This window comes from Sitophilus oryzae, unplaced genomic scaffold (assembly GCF_002938485.1).
Source record: "Sitophilus oryzae breed Bouriz unplaced genomic scaffold, Soryzae_2.0 scaffold_41_pilon_pilon, whole genome shotgun sequence".
NCBI lineage: Eukaryota > Metazoa > Arthropoda > Insecta > Coleoptera > Curculionidae > Sitophilus > Sitophilus oryzae.
The window spans coordinates 3,416,909-3,433,046 of NW_022146996.1; the positions used below are offsets into that span (position 1 = coordinate 3,416,909).

Sequence of the window (16,138 nt, forward strand, 5' to 3'; positions counted from 1 at the left end):
TATTAGTAACATAGGCAGAACCGGACGAATTAGCCCGCCTGGCGGATAAAAAGCAGGCGAAAAAATGCGATAAAATAAAAATAGGTAGATATGTGATAAGAATGTTTCATAATTTGTATTTATTCGTGTTTTAATAGCCAAAACAAATACATAGATTCTCGCGACCGTTCTGGTGTAAAATTTATTTTTTAAGTAAAATAAGGGATGTTTACGAAGTTCGTGAGAAAATTCAAATTGTAAAATGGTATTTCCAAAATAGGTCTTATTCGGATATACAAACAATTTTTCCACAAACTTTTGTAAACAGGGCAATTCTATCTTTACCTACTATATCAAGAGTTAATAATTTTGAAACACATGGGTACGTGTACCCACAAAAACACAAGAAGCCTGATGTGTTGATTAATGAAGAACAGGAGTTAAAGCAAGTGTTTAACCGTTTAATTAGTGGACATCTTTGTGACCAGATCTTTCTCCCAATTATTTCTTTTTGTGGGGTTATGTAAAACCCAAAGTGTATGGTCATAATAGGGCTAATAATCTGGATGAGCTTCAAGTAAAAATACGAGAGGCTTTCCAAACTATTAGCCTTAATAGGTTAACCAATGTCAGACGGGGATTTTACGACCGCCTAGGCTTCTGTCTAGCACAAGAAGGTGGTCTTTTTCAAAACTTGTTATAACTTAGTTTTTTTGGGGTTTAGAGAATTTATTTATTTTTAGTTTTGGCTTGTAAACACACTCAAATAATAAAGATTTAAGTATTTTTATTTTAAATGTTACGTTAAGTGAAGGTAAACACTTAAAATGAAAATAATAAATACTCGGCACTCCTCGCGTCGTATTCCTAGTCTGTCACGACCGACCCGTCCAAGCACAACTGCAACTGCGTACTGCCTGACTAGCCGACTAGCCGGCAGTGAATCTCGAGTACGAACGCAAATTGGGTAAACGTAAATTCGTCCGGCAACTTGCTATGTTACTAGTAGCCTGGTCTTCTCTGTATATGTTTTATATGAGGGAATAAATAAATTGGTTAAAAAAAAAGGATATGCCTGCCCAGTGTGGTATTGATCTGCCCATGCAAAAAAGGTGAACATCAGCCTGAATAGAACATGCAGAATAGTGACAGGTTGTATGAAACCCACCCCCTTAGAAAACCTTTACAAGGCCGCAGGTTTTACAAGCCCCGATTTACGCAGAAAAGCTCATGACCATACTGAGAAGCTAAAACAAATCTTTGATGCTCGTCACTCAATTTTTGGCCAAGACTGCGGCCCAAGTAGACTTAAATCCAGACACCATCCCCTGAATGAACCTCCCTCCCACCACCCACTTAGAGAGGACCCACCAAATGGTGTTTCTAGCGACTGGAAAACCTGGAGAATGCTCAACCGTATCAGAACTGGGGTAGCCCTAGTAAAATCCAATTTGATCAAATGGGGTTTGCTGGACAGAAATGACGACAAATGCGACTGCGGCGCCTTTCAGGACATGGAACATCTTCTTCAATGTTCTGCGTGCTCCCTCATACGTACCCTCGATGACCTATGGCTGGCTAAACGCGAAGCATTGGACGTAGCCCATTACTGAGCTAATAAACCATAATCCGGATACGAAAAAGTAAAAGTAAGTTTATCCGCTGCGCTGTAGACGACTGTCAACGCACAATGGCGCCGGCGCAGTGCTAATCTAAATCTCACAATTCTCGGACAGGATGACAGTAATGCCAGCTACATCTCTGACAGGTTTTGTGGCGTCTATTCTTAGCCACCCAGTACATTGTGTACTGGTTTTCCTTTTAGCTTTTGAATCACTACGTATAATTTATTAAACATTATTTTCAAATATTTATCCTTGTAGGAGTAGCTCTCAGAGACAGTCCTGCCGGTTTAGCTGCTTACATAATCGAAAAATTTACCACTTGGACTAATCCAGAGTGGAAAGACTTGGATGATGGTGGACTGACAAGAAAATTTACACTGGATAAACTATTGGACAACGTTATGATATACTGGGTGACCAGGTCAATCACCACCTCAATGAGACTCTATTCGGAGAATTTTAATAAAGCACGGCATGCTTTAGGAATTGATCGGTAAGTATTTCAGAAAAAAAAAATATTTCTATTTGGTTACGTTGTGTAAATTAATTGACGGTACTCCTCAGACTAGTAGAGAATATTACTAGAAAACATAAATATAAAAAAAACTTTTGCCGGCATAAAGGTTGCTCGTAAGTGAAATGGTTATATTGGAACGTCCTCTACACTATACAGAGAACTCTTCGAAACAGATCAAGGTCGCAATTCGTCGCCCAACTTTGTCGCATTTCGATTTATTTCCAGCTGTCTTGATTCATTTCGGTTTCCATCGACGTACATTCGATTCTTAAAAGCGCCTGAAAACTACTCGTGAGGGGGGCGTGGGGGATTTCTTTTGGCGTTTTTTGTTGCCTCGTTCATTTTGAGCTATTTCCAAAATGTGGCGGTATCTGTAACTCTAACCCGAGACAAAGGATTTTTTTTTCATATATCTCAGTGAAACAAGTAAATCTAGACGTTTCTAAAATAGCTGTTGTTACGATGATATTTCGTTAATTACATCTCGTTTTATGTTGATATACAGGATGTCCCAGGCTGAGCGTGCATTAGAAGTTTTAAGAGAACCACAACATATAGATCGGAGATTTTTTGCACATCACTGTTTTACAACGAGATCTATCGATTAAAAATATTTTCAGTATGGCGGCACTTCCGGAAATACCGGAAGTTGACAGCAACTTTCTTATTTTAAATGGTGCTCCAATTTTTTATTACATACTTAAATGTTGTGTAAAATCCTACGAATATTGATGTTAAACACTCTATACCTAACATTAACCGTTTTTGAGAAAAAAAAATTAAAATTTTTGGACAAAAACACTACTTGTCAAAAAAATTTGTATAGCCTAAAAGTCAAATTTAGTGATTACCACAGCCACTGTGACATAAAGAGAAGATATGTGGCTATCTATTTCAAAAATTAAATTGTTCAAATGACATATAATAATGGCGGTAGCTGTCATGGAATTGAGCAATTAAAAAATTATCTTAAATTTTTTTTTTCAAATGGAAACCCACTTTTTATATTTCACTAGTGAAAAGGTTTTTCAATTCGTTGTTTTCACTTTTTAACTAAAATGTTCCTATACCTAAAATAAATCGTTTTTAAGTTATTTAAGATTTAATTTTGAAAACGTATATTTTTCTTGATTTTATCTAGCTTCCTTTGACATTAAGTGTCAAACGGTCAGACACTCTATTTCCATCTGTCAGAAAACGAATTATTTAAATCTTTTATATTACAAATACTGCCTGCTTAAGAGTTTAAAAAATGTACTTATTAAACTATATCTCGTATTTTCGCTCTTTAGTGATATCTAATAGTTGATATGAGGCGTTGCGGATAGTAAGGGCGAACTCAGCAAAAGCTACTGTTGAGAAAATTGAGTTTAAAGAAATTTGCAGACGGGCGAATTCAACAAAAGGGTGGAGTAAAATAAACATGAACTAACAAGCAAGCTTACTAAACGAATCAGTCACGCGCTGCCAATATCGGTTCCGCGCAAGACTGTTGAGTTCCCCTTACTACCCGCTCGGCTATCGCATATCTGAAACTTTCGTTTATTTCAAAGTGTTTGTTTGTAAGGCGAAGCAAAGACGAAGTCAACAATTCGACCGTTCTATGAGGTAGGAATTGTAATGTAAAATGAAATTATGAAAAAAAATTTTGACACAATGTTGTGTTCGCCCCTTTGAATAAGAAGACTAAGGAAGGAGCATAATGCTATCCATGTATTCATGCATGGTGGGCGGAAAAAGCACTCTAGGGTGGGGATCCTTGACAGTTCTGTTTGACGATTCATTTGACACATTTGAATTTGATTTGAAATTTTGTGGATTGTCAGTCTTTACGGAGCTTATTTTATGTTATTTATTATTTATTCTACTACTGATAGTTCTATAAAGGTAGTAAATCTAGATGGAAATTGTGGCAGAACTTAAATTAACAGTGACAATATCGCGATTTATCGAAAAAGACTCTAAAATAGTTGGTTGTGTAGCGTGCGGTAAATCTCGGCAAAAATTGAGTGAAATATTGGAACACTTTTTGCTAGTAAGTGACTATATAATATACATACGTGTAGTAAACCGATCATTTATGAAATTCACTTAAATTAACTAAATTATATATTTTTCTTGCATTTTAGCTTTTATTTATTACTTGTCAAAGGTTAGATGTCAAAGAATTTAGATACGTTAATTTGACTTACCTGCTTCAGTAGCGTATCGGATGTTTGTGTTAATAAATACTTATTATAACTTTTCTATTTTTATTAGAATTATATATTTTTATAACAATTTTAATAACTACCAACATTTATTCACAACGTAAAATAAAACAACAAATTATTGAGTCTACCCCACGTCTACCCTACATCATAGTTTTACATTTTTTAAATAAAATTAGAACGACACTGATAAACCGGAATTTAAGTCGGCCATATTTGAGGCCCATCGCGGTGTACCTAAGATTTTTGATATGCTCCTTCCTTAGTCTTCTTATTCAAAGGTTCGCCCTTACTATCCGCAACGCCTCATATTATTAATAATATTCCGTATGATCGAAAAAAAACAGCGCAAAGTTGGTTCGGAAATGATGCTGCTTTTTGAAGAAAGCGTTACAATATGACATGGCCAGATCTATTGTTTTACATCACTTGACGTTTAAAGTCATAGGCTACTGGTTAAAATCAAGAAAAATATACGCTTTAAAACGTAATCTTAAATAACTTAAAAACGATTTATTTTAGGTATAGGAACATGTCTATAGTCAAAATGTAACGAATTGAAAAGCCTTTTCACTAGTGAAATAAAAAAAGTGGGTTTCCATTTGAAAAAAAATGATTTATGATAATTTTTTAATCGCTCAATTCTATGACAGATGCGGCCATTATTATATGACATTCGAACAGTTTAATTTTTGACATAAATACCAACATGTTTTCTCTCTATGGCACAGTGACTGTGGTAATCATTAAATTTGACGTTTAGGCTATACAGATATTTTTGACAGGTAGTTTTTTTCGTTCAAAGATTTTAAATATGTTTTTTTCTCAAAAACGGCGAATGTTAGATATAGACTGTTTAATATCAAAATTCATGAAATTTTACAGAGAATTTAAGTATTTAATGAAAAATGGAGGCACCAATTAAAAATTAGAAAGTTATTGTCAACTTCCGGTATTTCCGGAAGTGCCGCCATATCGAAAATATTTTTAATCGATAAATCTCGTTGTAAAACTGTGATGTACAAAAAATCTCCGAGCTAGATGTTTTAGTTCTCTAGAAACTTCTAATGCACGCTCAGCCTGGGACACCCTGTATATTCCACACAATTAATATTTGAACACGCGTTTATAATATGTGGAGAAAATATTAAAAAAAAACACTCAATCTGCAGGAATATAATTGCAATATGTTTATTATTAATTTTATTATAATGAATTAGTATATAAAATTGTATATGTTATGTTTGTTTTACGCGGCCTTAATTGATTAATATAACAGTAGTAGGTATTGCTTGATGAGTAATACTGGCAACATCATCAATAGATCGAGCTGATTAGGACAATTTCAATTAAAAATACTTTTATATACAGGGTGATTCGAACTGTATTCCGGAAACTTTGGTAGCATATTCGTTTGCTTCGTTTCGGAGATACAGGGTGTAGAAGTTTCATTTTTATTTTGATTTTTTCCAAATAATTTCTGAAGTAACGTCCATATTTAGATGGAAGTAGGTGTTTGGGAGTTTTTTGACATGAGAAATTTGATTTTGATGTCAATTAGAGTCCGACTTGTAGAGGGCACCACCTTCATATTTTTTAACTGGTTTTACTGCATAAAAAAATATACATTAACAAAATTTTTTACGTAAAGGTGTAAAAATATGTTTAGGGTCATGTAAATGACTACTCGATTGTTGCCATACTGATACTAATTTATTCTACCTTCTTATAATATAAATTCATAATGTTCGATTCGCTATGAGCAACCGTTCACAAGATATTTCGAATGGAAATAGTCAATACATGTCATTATTGACAAAAAAATAAACATGTTGAGTAGATAGTTATTTGATTAAAATAATAAACTAGGGAATTTTTTTTTAAATTAATCATAAATATTTCTAAGAATTTTTGGCACAAAAACATTTCAAATTTATGATTTCGGTCTAATAACTATTTAGTTAACATGTTTAATTTATATCAATGATAGGCATTGATATAATTTCGATTCCATATATCTCTAGAACCATTACTCGTAGCCAAGGATTTTTAACAAAAGACTTTTTTTTACGTAAAAACCGTGGTAAATGTATATTTTTTTACCCAGTACTTTTATACAGGTACGGACGGAATGTTGTTACTCTTCAAACCAGTTAAAAATATATAGGTGGTGCCCTCTACGAGTAGGGCTCTTATTGACATCATCAAAATCAAATTTCTCATGTTAAAAAACTCAAAAACACAAATTTTCATACAAATATTGACTTTACTTCATAAATTAATTGGAAAAAATCGAAATAAAAATGAAACTTCTACACCCTGGATCTCCAAAAGTAAGCATTTTAGAACATACATTTATACGAACTTTTTCACTTATTTTTATCTGCAGAATATGCTGACGAAGTTTCCGGAATAGAGTTCGGACCACCCTGTATAATAATAACACGGTTTGATATAAATCCATTCAAAAATAAGAAATAATTAGACGATTTTACAAGCACAGGGTCTTCCTTAAGATTTATATAGAATTCTACACAATAAATTTTCGACAAGGAAAATAGTATTATTTTTTAGTCATTAATTGTAACTTTTTTTGTGTAGATATATCAATAATACCAACTTTATTTTTACAGTATCCCTATTACAATTCCTTCTGGCTGTAGTCGATTCAAAAACGAAATTGCCTATCTTCCGAAGAGCATTTTAAAAGAGAGATACAAAAATCTGGTCCACGTGTCCGACCACGAAGATGGCGGACATTTTGCTGCGTTTGAACTACCAGATGTCCTGGCGAAAGATGTGTACGATTTTGTTGAAATCGTTAGAAAATCGGCAAAGAAAAATCCAGAACTTTAGAAGAATCAATAGAAATCTAGAGAGACAAGTTATTTGAATACGTTGATAATTATAATTGTTGGATGAACTATTTTTTCTACTTTTATAGAGAACTGAATAAAGATAGTACAAAATAATTCTCTATTTATACGTATTTTATAATTATTGTTTTAATGATCAATTTTTGAAGTGAAATTTCTTTACGCGCGCTGGGAGTAAAAATTCAAGGCCGTGACACACGAGCTAGTGGTAACGAAGAGTGGTAAAAGTGGTTTAGACACGGCTTAAAAATACGTAGTGACACGACATGTGTTTGTGAGCAGTCCACGTGTTTATAAAAAATATTGATATTCTAATACAACTTTTATGAAAGTGAATCTAATTATTACGTGTGAAAAACTATTTGTTACACGTAAAAAAATATTTTTTACGCGTATAGGGCTATTTGTTACACGTAAAGAAATATTTGTTACACGTAAAAAATTATTTTTTACGCGTAAAAAATAATTTTTTAATTTATTACTTTTTCAACATTTCAAGCTACACTTTTTCGAACATGTCCATCAAATTCTTCAATTCAATAGCTGTTAGTAAAAAGTTACACTTCAAATATTAGCCTAAGAGCTGACGACATATTTAGAGAACATATTTTAGGCAAGCTAGAATAACTAAAAATGTATAGTTTATTAACTGGTAAACCCAGAATCCTAAGTCTGGCTGGGGGGTTGGGGGTATTTCGCTACTGCGTAACCCATAACATTTGCAAAAAAAATAAATTCTTTAGGCAACTTGAAATTTGTTTATTCCTAAATTTTACCATCTATTTAACCTAGAAATAAGTATACCAGACTTTTTTTTCGGGTTTAAAGTGTAACCAGACCATTCCAAATATGTTTAATTATTATACCTGGAAAACATACTTTAGGCATTCTAAAATGTTTACAGCGTGTTTATTAGATGATATTAAAAAATATGTGTTAATTTCCAGACGAATTCAATGGGATTTAACACTAGCCAGACGCGAATAAAGATTTTAAATGAGCGCGATAAGAAAGTCTTATGAGTATCTATAAGCGCGAGAAAGATAGTTTATTGAGACCCGGTCGGCAGCTGATGCGGCGACGTAACAGCATTTTGGAGTCGTAAAAACTTAACTAATATTGAATAAATAAAAAGAAACATTTCTTAATAAAGTGTATGATTGAAATACTTTCAATGAGAATACTTTTTAATTTAAGTATTTTGTATCTGAAAGAATAAAAAGACGAATAATTATTTAAAAATTAGCATAATATTAAATATTTTTTTTTCAAACGTCAGAAAAGTATAATATAATTATTATTATACTTTTGTAACATATTATATAATTATTAATTTTTGCGACCTGATTGACAATATAAAAAAGTCATTTTAACGCCTAAGCATAAAAGTAAAGCACTTTTGCTTACTTTTGAATCTATTTAGAAAGATTAACAATGGTAGGTACTTTAATAAAATTCCAGAATACTTATTTTTTTAGCACTGTACATGGTACCCTTTTGTCGGGACAACGTTTTCTGGTAAAACCACTTCTTTCAATTTTAAACCATGTTGTTGGCGCACTTTTAAAAATTCTTTGCCTTTTTGTATTCTGCCTTCATTAAAAACAATTATTCTAAACTATTTACACTATGCACGTCAATATTTAATTTATAAATACATTTTTGTACATGGTAACTTAATTCCAACAAAATAATCTCTGAATTAAAAGCCTGCAAATAATTAAAATGAAACCGAAAAAAAATTGTTTTTATGAAAATTTGAAGTACATACTCCAAAATACTATTGCGTGAGCCGCATCGGCTGCCGACGGGTTGCGCACAAGCACGCCCACTTATGGCCTCTAAAATTCTGCACAGCGCCTGACCGGACCAGTTATTACACTGTTTAAACGGGAGTTTAAATTTGCGCACAAGAAAAGTTTACTCGTTTGCAAATCGTCATAAAAAACAATTTTCGTACAACGAATTAGGGACAAGATTTTTATCTGTATACTTATAGGATACCTAATCTGTGGTACGGCTGTGCTCGACTTGGCGAGGGCACTTCCGTGTCCCCAGATGGTAGATTATTACAATTGGGGGTTGGAACCATCGGTGTTTTTTTTTTGGCTGCATCATGGTTAGCGAAACGCGCGTCCAGTACAAAAGTGGAGTGATTTGGTGTATTGTGCTGATTTAGGGTTTTATTTTGCCGCTAGATTATTGTTTAATAATTATGGTGCCGTGCAATTCGCCTACTCATTATAATTATCACAGAAATAAAGATGTCTAAGATTGATACTAACAATTTATAACAAAATTGTTGAATGGGTGCTTAAAGAAAAACTGAATAAAATAAACTGACTTGGTTTTGCATGGGATCTCACAACTTTTTATATTGAAAGAATTTTGTTGCGAGACATTTTATGTTTTTGATAGGTTATAATTATTCTAAAAGTGTTAGTAACCATAATTTGTGAAAATTCTAAAATTAAAAATAGAAAAGTAAATTATTTTATATCTTCAGAATGTCTAACTTGTATTACACTTCTCAGTTTTGTCCTCGTACTACATAAAAGGAATACAAATAGAGTAAGTCTTGTCTTGCTGAAATCCGTGCGACATACAAAAATAAACGTGGCAACGCCGCTCCGCACCGTCCTCGCCGCGACTGGCCCCACCAATGTCATTATAAGTTTTGTCGTCAACGAGGTTCGTGCGTCGAGTGTTTTGTAAAGTGTTTTTTACGTGTTTACGGCGAAATGGGTAGAAACAGGTCCAAAAATGAAATTAAAAAGAGGCTGAAACGGAAGCAGAATCGCCTAAACCAACTTTGGGAGCGTTTAGAGGATGTATCAAGTAAGTATTATCAGTTTTTTCATAACCTAGGTAAAACAGTGCACATGGGGAAACGGGGAGGTGTTTTCAGTAAATTATCGCCTCTATACTTTCTGGCTAACCATACTTTAAATAAAGAATTGCACTAACAACTACGTGTGAATTTTATTATCTAACCCTAACCTAATCCTAACTCCTTGACCCAGTGGTCTTGCGAAGTATGGTTGACAGTAATATTTTGTTTGAAGGCCCAGTGGTCAACAAACTTAATAATTATGCGTTTCATTGCAGGCGATGACGCATCATCCTCCGGCAGTGATGATTCTTCCAGTGAAGATAATCACTCTGGTTCCGAAAGGGGAAGGCGGAGCCCAGTGAATCTCCCGCTTGAACCCATCGATAGCCCGGCGATAAATGCAGGCAGTAACAAACCAAACACCTCGGACGCAATAATTACCTTATTAGGTATATACAAAAGTTACCCAACAGTTTGGGAAACAATAATAAATGTAATTATTTATTATCATAGGTAAACAACCAAACCTTACCCAACAGTTTGGAGAAAACATTCACGAAGATATTGTAATGCGCTGGAGCGAATTTCTAAGAAAAGGGGTTGAAAAAGATGACAAAAAAGCTTTGATCGACAGTTACCCTATCGTAGGAAACTGTAAAGAATTACTCGCACCTAAACTAAACATGGAAATTGCAACATGTTTAAACGAAAGCTTGAACCGACAAGACATGTACCTTAGTAGGATACAAGACGAAATTGGGGTAGCCATCTCCGCTTTAGGGAAACCTTTAGGCAATTGCTTCCCTAATCCAAGCGAACAGTCTAATGAATTCTTAAAACCCAGTATTGATGCGGCGAAAATCTTAACTAATGTCCATCATAGCATATCTACACACAGGCGCCATGTTATTCTACCTCATCTGAACAGCTCGGTGAGGAAGATCATCGAAGACTACCCAATAGACGAGTTTTTATTTGGGGACAAGTTTGCGGAGAAACTGAAGTCATCCAAGGAAATACAGAAGACGTCCTCAGATCTTAGATTACAGAACCCCTCCACCAGTTCAAAAAACTACCAGCGCCCCAAATACAAGTCCAAATACAAGAACCAATGGAACTACAAAGCGAAGGGTCGGAACACCCAAGGGGTCTCATACAACCAAGCCCGGCTGAAAAAGAAAAGGACCCAATATTAATGGTGAGCATAAAAAATGATCCGCACATGTGTGTCGGCAAGACTAGATCTAGATTACATTATTGGGAAATGCTGACAAGTAACCCTCAAGTTTTAAGTTGGTTAAGGGGAATTAAATTTAACTTCATATCATCCCCCCCTACAAGACATTCCATTAAAGAACCTAAGTTAACACGGTTAGAACATGAAAATTGTAAAAAATTAATTGACAGCATGTTGGAAATGGGCGCCATTTCCCGTTGTACAAGTTCAAAAACACAATATGTTTCTTCATATTTTCTAAGACAGAAAACAAACGGTGAGTACCGTTTCATACTTAATTTAAAATCTTTAAACTGTCACTTAGAAGCCCCCCACTTTAAACTTGAGGATTATCGCACTGCCATTAAATTAACATACCCTGGTTGTTTTTTTACCCTAGTAGACTTAAGGGATGCATATTTTTCAATACAGATAAATGAAAAATATAGGAAATTTTTGCGGTTTTGCTTTCAAAACGAACTATTTCAATTTAATTCCTTACCTTTTGGTCTCTGTTCGGCCCCGTTCATCTTTACAAAGATAATGAAGCCCGTACTTCATTTCCTTAGAACACGTGACATAATCTGCGTTTGTTATTTAGATGATTTTTTCCTAATCAGCCCTACTATGGAGAAAAGCAAAAAAGACATCACCTTAACCCTACAAGTGTTGACAAATCTTGGTTTTAACGTAAACTACGATAAAAGCCAGTTAAATCCCAATAATACTTGTTGTTTTTTGGGCTTTTTCATAGATTCGAAAAACATGCGTCTTTCGCTACCCTCAGAAAAAAGCCAGCTAATCATATCTTTAATCAATGACGTGTTGTTAATACGTATCTGTTCCATAAAGCTTTTCGCTAAAATAATTGGTCACTTAGTAGCAGCCTGCCCAGCAGTAAGGTACGGACCACTGTATATAAAATCTCTCGAGGGGGAAAAGTATAAAGCCCTAAAGAGCGGAAAATCATACAATCATAATATATCCTTATCGCGAGGGGTCAGATCAGACCTTGAGTGGTGGCAGAATTCATTAGCATGTTCATATGTTCCAATTTTTCAAGGCAACTACGACATCACTATTTTCACAGACGCTTCAAACAGTGGTTGGGGCGGTAGTTGTAATAACGAGAACATTCACGGTTTTTGGCTACAAGAAGAATCAAAAAATCACATAAACTGGTTAGAATTGGCAGCAGCTTTTCATTGTTTAAAAGCGTTTACCAAGTCTTTTACACATATGAACATACTATTGAAAATAGATAACGTCACTGCCATAGCATTAATTAATAAAATGGGTAGCGTTAGACACAGAAAACTTAACACTATTACCAGACATATCTGGCAATATTGCGAATCAAAAGGCTTATATATTTTTGCAACATACATTAGCTCTAAAAATAATAAACAGGCAGATTCTGAGTCTCGCTGTAAAAATATTGATACGGAATACGAATTAAATAATATTCATTATAAACGCTTATGCCGCATTCATGGAACTCCGCAAATAGACCTTTTTGCCAGTCGAATTAACGCAAAATGCGCAAGGTATAATTCTTGGAAACCGGATCCGGGAGCATCGGGAACTGATAGTTTTACCACATGTTGGTCACAGGATTTCTTTTATGCCTTTCCCCCATTTAGCCTAATATTAAAAATGCTTAATAAAATCATAATGGACAAGGCAGAAGGTCTAGTCGTAGTACCATGGTGGCCCACACAACCTTGGTTCCCCCTGTTTAAGAGATTGGTTGTGGGGAAAATATTATTCTTTAAGCCAAGTAAAACCTTACTTTTATCGCCTTTCAGGAAACCTCACCCCTTATGGCGGACAATTACCCTGGCTGCCGGCCATTTATCAGGGAAGCCTTTGTAAAGAAAGGGTTTCCCGAAGAGGCCATTGCATCCATAGTAGCATCAGTAGCTGACAGTACACTAAAACAATATGACACCTGGTTTAAAAAATGGTGGGGTTTCTGTTGTGACATAAATCACGATAAATGGTCCTACGACCTTACTACCTTTATTAAATTTCTAAGTATACAAGTAGATAACTCTAACTCTTATTCGTCCATTAACGCGTGCAAGTCAGCATTATCCTTTGTACTCCCCATCGACACTCGAGATGAGGGAATAATTAAAAGATACTTAAAAGGCATTTATAACCAAAGGCCACCAAGGCCAAAATACAATACAACCTGGGATCCTCACCCAGTACTGAGTCTGTTAGAAAATATGTTTCCTTTAAGTACTTTATCCTTAGAAAAGTTATCACATAAGTTAGTTACTTTGTTAGCAATTATTACGGCGCATAGAGTACAAACATTCTCAAAAATTAGATTAAGTTATATAAATCAGTTTGATGATAGGATCGAAATACTGATCCCAGATACCGTCAAAACTAGCGGGAAAAATAAATTTCAACCTGTGCTAAAGTTACCATTCTTTAGAGACAAACCAGGGTTGTGTTTAGCATCTACGGTTTTATTTTATCTAAACACAACTAAAAGCCTCCGCGCCGATAATAATGATTATTTAATACTGACACACAGGAAACCTTATCATACGGCCACAAGCCAAACGATAAGTAGATGGATCCGCTCGACTCTAAAATCCGCGGGTGTTGATACAAGCAAATTTTCAGGCCACAGCACTCGGCATGCCTCAACTTCGGCCGCATACCGAGGCGGAGTTAACATTGAGGAAATAAGAAAATATGCAGGATGGACTGAAAAATCAAACGTTTTTAATAAATTTTATAATAAACCAATATCAACACCGGCGGATCTCTTTGCAAAAGGGGTCCTCCAAGGATCCAGTATTACCTGTTAAAATAAGAGTTCCTTACTTTAAGATTTAGTGCGTTCTGTTCCTTGTAATTACGTTATATACCTATATGTTTGTTACAATGTAAACATACAGTTTAATGGTTATATTATTATATTTCGTTACACACCTTTAAAAGGTGCCTTTCCTATAAATATATACAAATTACTTAAGTATATATTATACAAAGCTTATAGGGAATAAAGCTATTTTCTAGAGATCGTCTTTTCATTCTCTAAACAGCTACTCTATTTGTATTCCTTTTATGTAGTACGAGGACAAAACTGAGAAGTGTAATTAACAGATCAAATGACTTACCTGTAGGAAATTTGATCCTAATTACACGATCAGTTTTGTCCGAAGTACTACATAACCCACGCCATCTTATAAAATAATAACAGTGATAATTAATATTATGTATGAACCACATCACAACTATACCTAAGAGCTCTTGGTCACTCCCACCCCCTCACAAGCCGATCTCTTATCAAAACTTATAATGACATTGGTGGGGCCAGTCGCGGCGAGGACGGTGCGGAGCGGCGTTGCCACGTTTATTTTTGTATGTCGCACGGATTTCAGCAAGACAAGACTTACTCTATTTGTATTCCTTTTATGTAGTACTTCGGACAAAACTGATCGTGTAATTAGGATCAAATTTCCTACAGGTAAGTCATTTGATCTGTTAATTATAATTTATTATTCAAACTAATAGAACTAATAATAAATTAAAGCTGAAGCTGAAAAATTATATTAAAGCAAATTAAATTACAAAGAACCTAAAATTGTGAGTGATAAAACAATGAAAACGTTAAAATGGCAGTTTAAAAAAATAGGTACATTTGAAGATTGCAGAAAATTTAATGCAGCATTCCATAAATTCGGAGAAAGATACATATTGCTTTTGAAGCTTAGAATGCACTTTAAAATTTCAAACGTTTATAGTCCATTCATTTCAAGTCGAAATTTATTGCTTGCGATAATAAATAGTCAGCAGAAGTTGCTTCTGGCAATATTTATGGGCAATAGAAGGGATTTTATTTGCTAAGCAAATTAGGGCACATATAAATGAGAATTTTTAAATTAATTTTAAAAACGGGCATAAAATCCGTTTTATCAAATCTTAAACGAGGTATACTAAAGAAAATAAGAAATTTTAATTTTTTGTTGTTTTTGCTTCCTTAAGATAACGGCCACTCTACATCTATCGGAGAAAATATATTTAAAAAAAATCAATCCTCATAAACTTCTCTTTTTAAATTCCTATTAACGTAACTCTCATCTTTAACCTTCCACAAACATAATATTTCTTTGAGTAAATCAATATTCTACGTTTCGCAAAATCTATTTGCATCTTCAAGTAAAATTAAAAAAAACCTCAAAAAACACATCTCAGTGGAATTCCATACATAGACAATTGGTAAAACTACCCTAATGTTAACAATAATTATATTTAACAAAGTTAGTTAACAAATAAAATAAAATATATGTATATGTTATACAGTAGGATGAGTCAAAAAAAACTAACCTATGGAATTTATGGGTTAAAATCATAGATTTAGGAAGAACAGATATCACATTGTGCATTTTAACCCGATCAAACAACCGGAGGTTGACTACGTACTATAAAAACCAACTGAGATAGAGAAGGCGACATTGCCACATCTCAAATTTGCGCCTATCTACTTAGTTTGATTTGCAGAAAAGGTGACTTTAAAACCTTCACCGGATATCAGTAAATCTCAATTTCTTAATTAAATTCATAGTTTATTTTTAAAGAAGCATGCGTAATAATATGTTATTAACCAGAGGATATATGCGTTACTATTAAAGGACATGTTTACTGTTTAATGTGCTGAAACGTCTAGAACTATTGGCAACGTCGCTGCTAGTCTTCCAGAATGAAAATGAACCGTCCGTCCCACCACCCCTCGCGACGGCCCTTAATCCGTTATAGCGTAGTACGTTTAGCTTACGGTGTGTTTGAAGTCGGAATCAGGTCCGAAGTGAACTTTTCAGTGTTTTTCAGTAGTTTTTGTTTTTGTTTAACGTACTTT

At 34.3% G+C, this 16,138-nt stretch overlaps 3 protein-coding genes across 3 annotated transcripts in view; 2 read left to right on the plus strand and 1 right to left on the minus strand.

The window, feature by feature from the left end:
• LOC115885675 (juvenile hormone epoxide hydrolase 1-like) overlaps positions 1-7,310 on the plus strand; it is a 48,476-nt gene extending 41,166 nt beyond the window's left edge. Inside the window, exons 6-7 of the mRNA XM_030904657.1 lie at positions 1,863-2,097; positions 6,965-7,310. Of these exons, the coding sequence (XP_030760517.1) occupies positions 1,863-2,097; positions 6,965-7,187 (458 nt within the window). The 3' untranslated portion in view covers positions 7,188-7,310. The remainder of the gene's footprint in view (positions 1-1,862; positions 2,098-6,964) is intronic.
• Positions 1-16,138, minus strand: part of LOC115885674 — a 528,892-nt gene that overhangs the window by 419,084 nt on the left and 93,670 nt on the right. The gene's annotated exons all lie outside the window — the stretch shown is intronic.
• LOC115885677 lies at positions 9,873-14,299 on the plus strand. Its single transcript, XM_030904659.1, has 4 exons — positions 9,873-10,045; positions 10,316-10,489; positions 10,554-11,238; positions 13,065-14,299. The coding sequence occupies exons 1-3, from the start codon at positions 9,949-9,951 to the stop codon at positions 11,234-11,236; spliced, it is 954 nt and encodes a 317-aa protein (XP_030760519.1). The 5' UTR covers positions 9,873-9,948; the 3' UTR covers positions 11,237-11,238; positions 13,065-14,299.

Excerpts from the sequence above, each read along its gene's own strand:
- LOC115885677 (XM_030904659.1), top strand. The coding sequence starts at position 9,949 with ATGGGTAGAAACAGGTCCAAAAATGAAATTAAAAAGAGGCTGAAACGG. Across the intron at positions 10,046-10,315 it reads GCGTTTAGAGGATGTATCAA|GCGATGACGCATCATCCTCC; the intron begins GTAAGTATTATC and ends GTTTCATTGCAG. Across the intron at positions 10,490-10,553 it reads CGCAATAATTACCTTATTAG|GTAAACAACCAAACCTTACC; the intron begins GTATATACAAAA and ends TTATTATCATAG.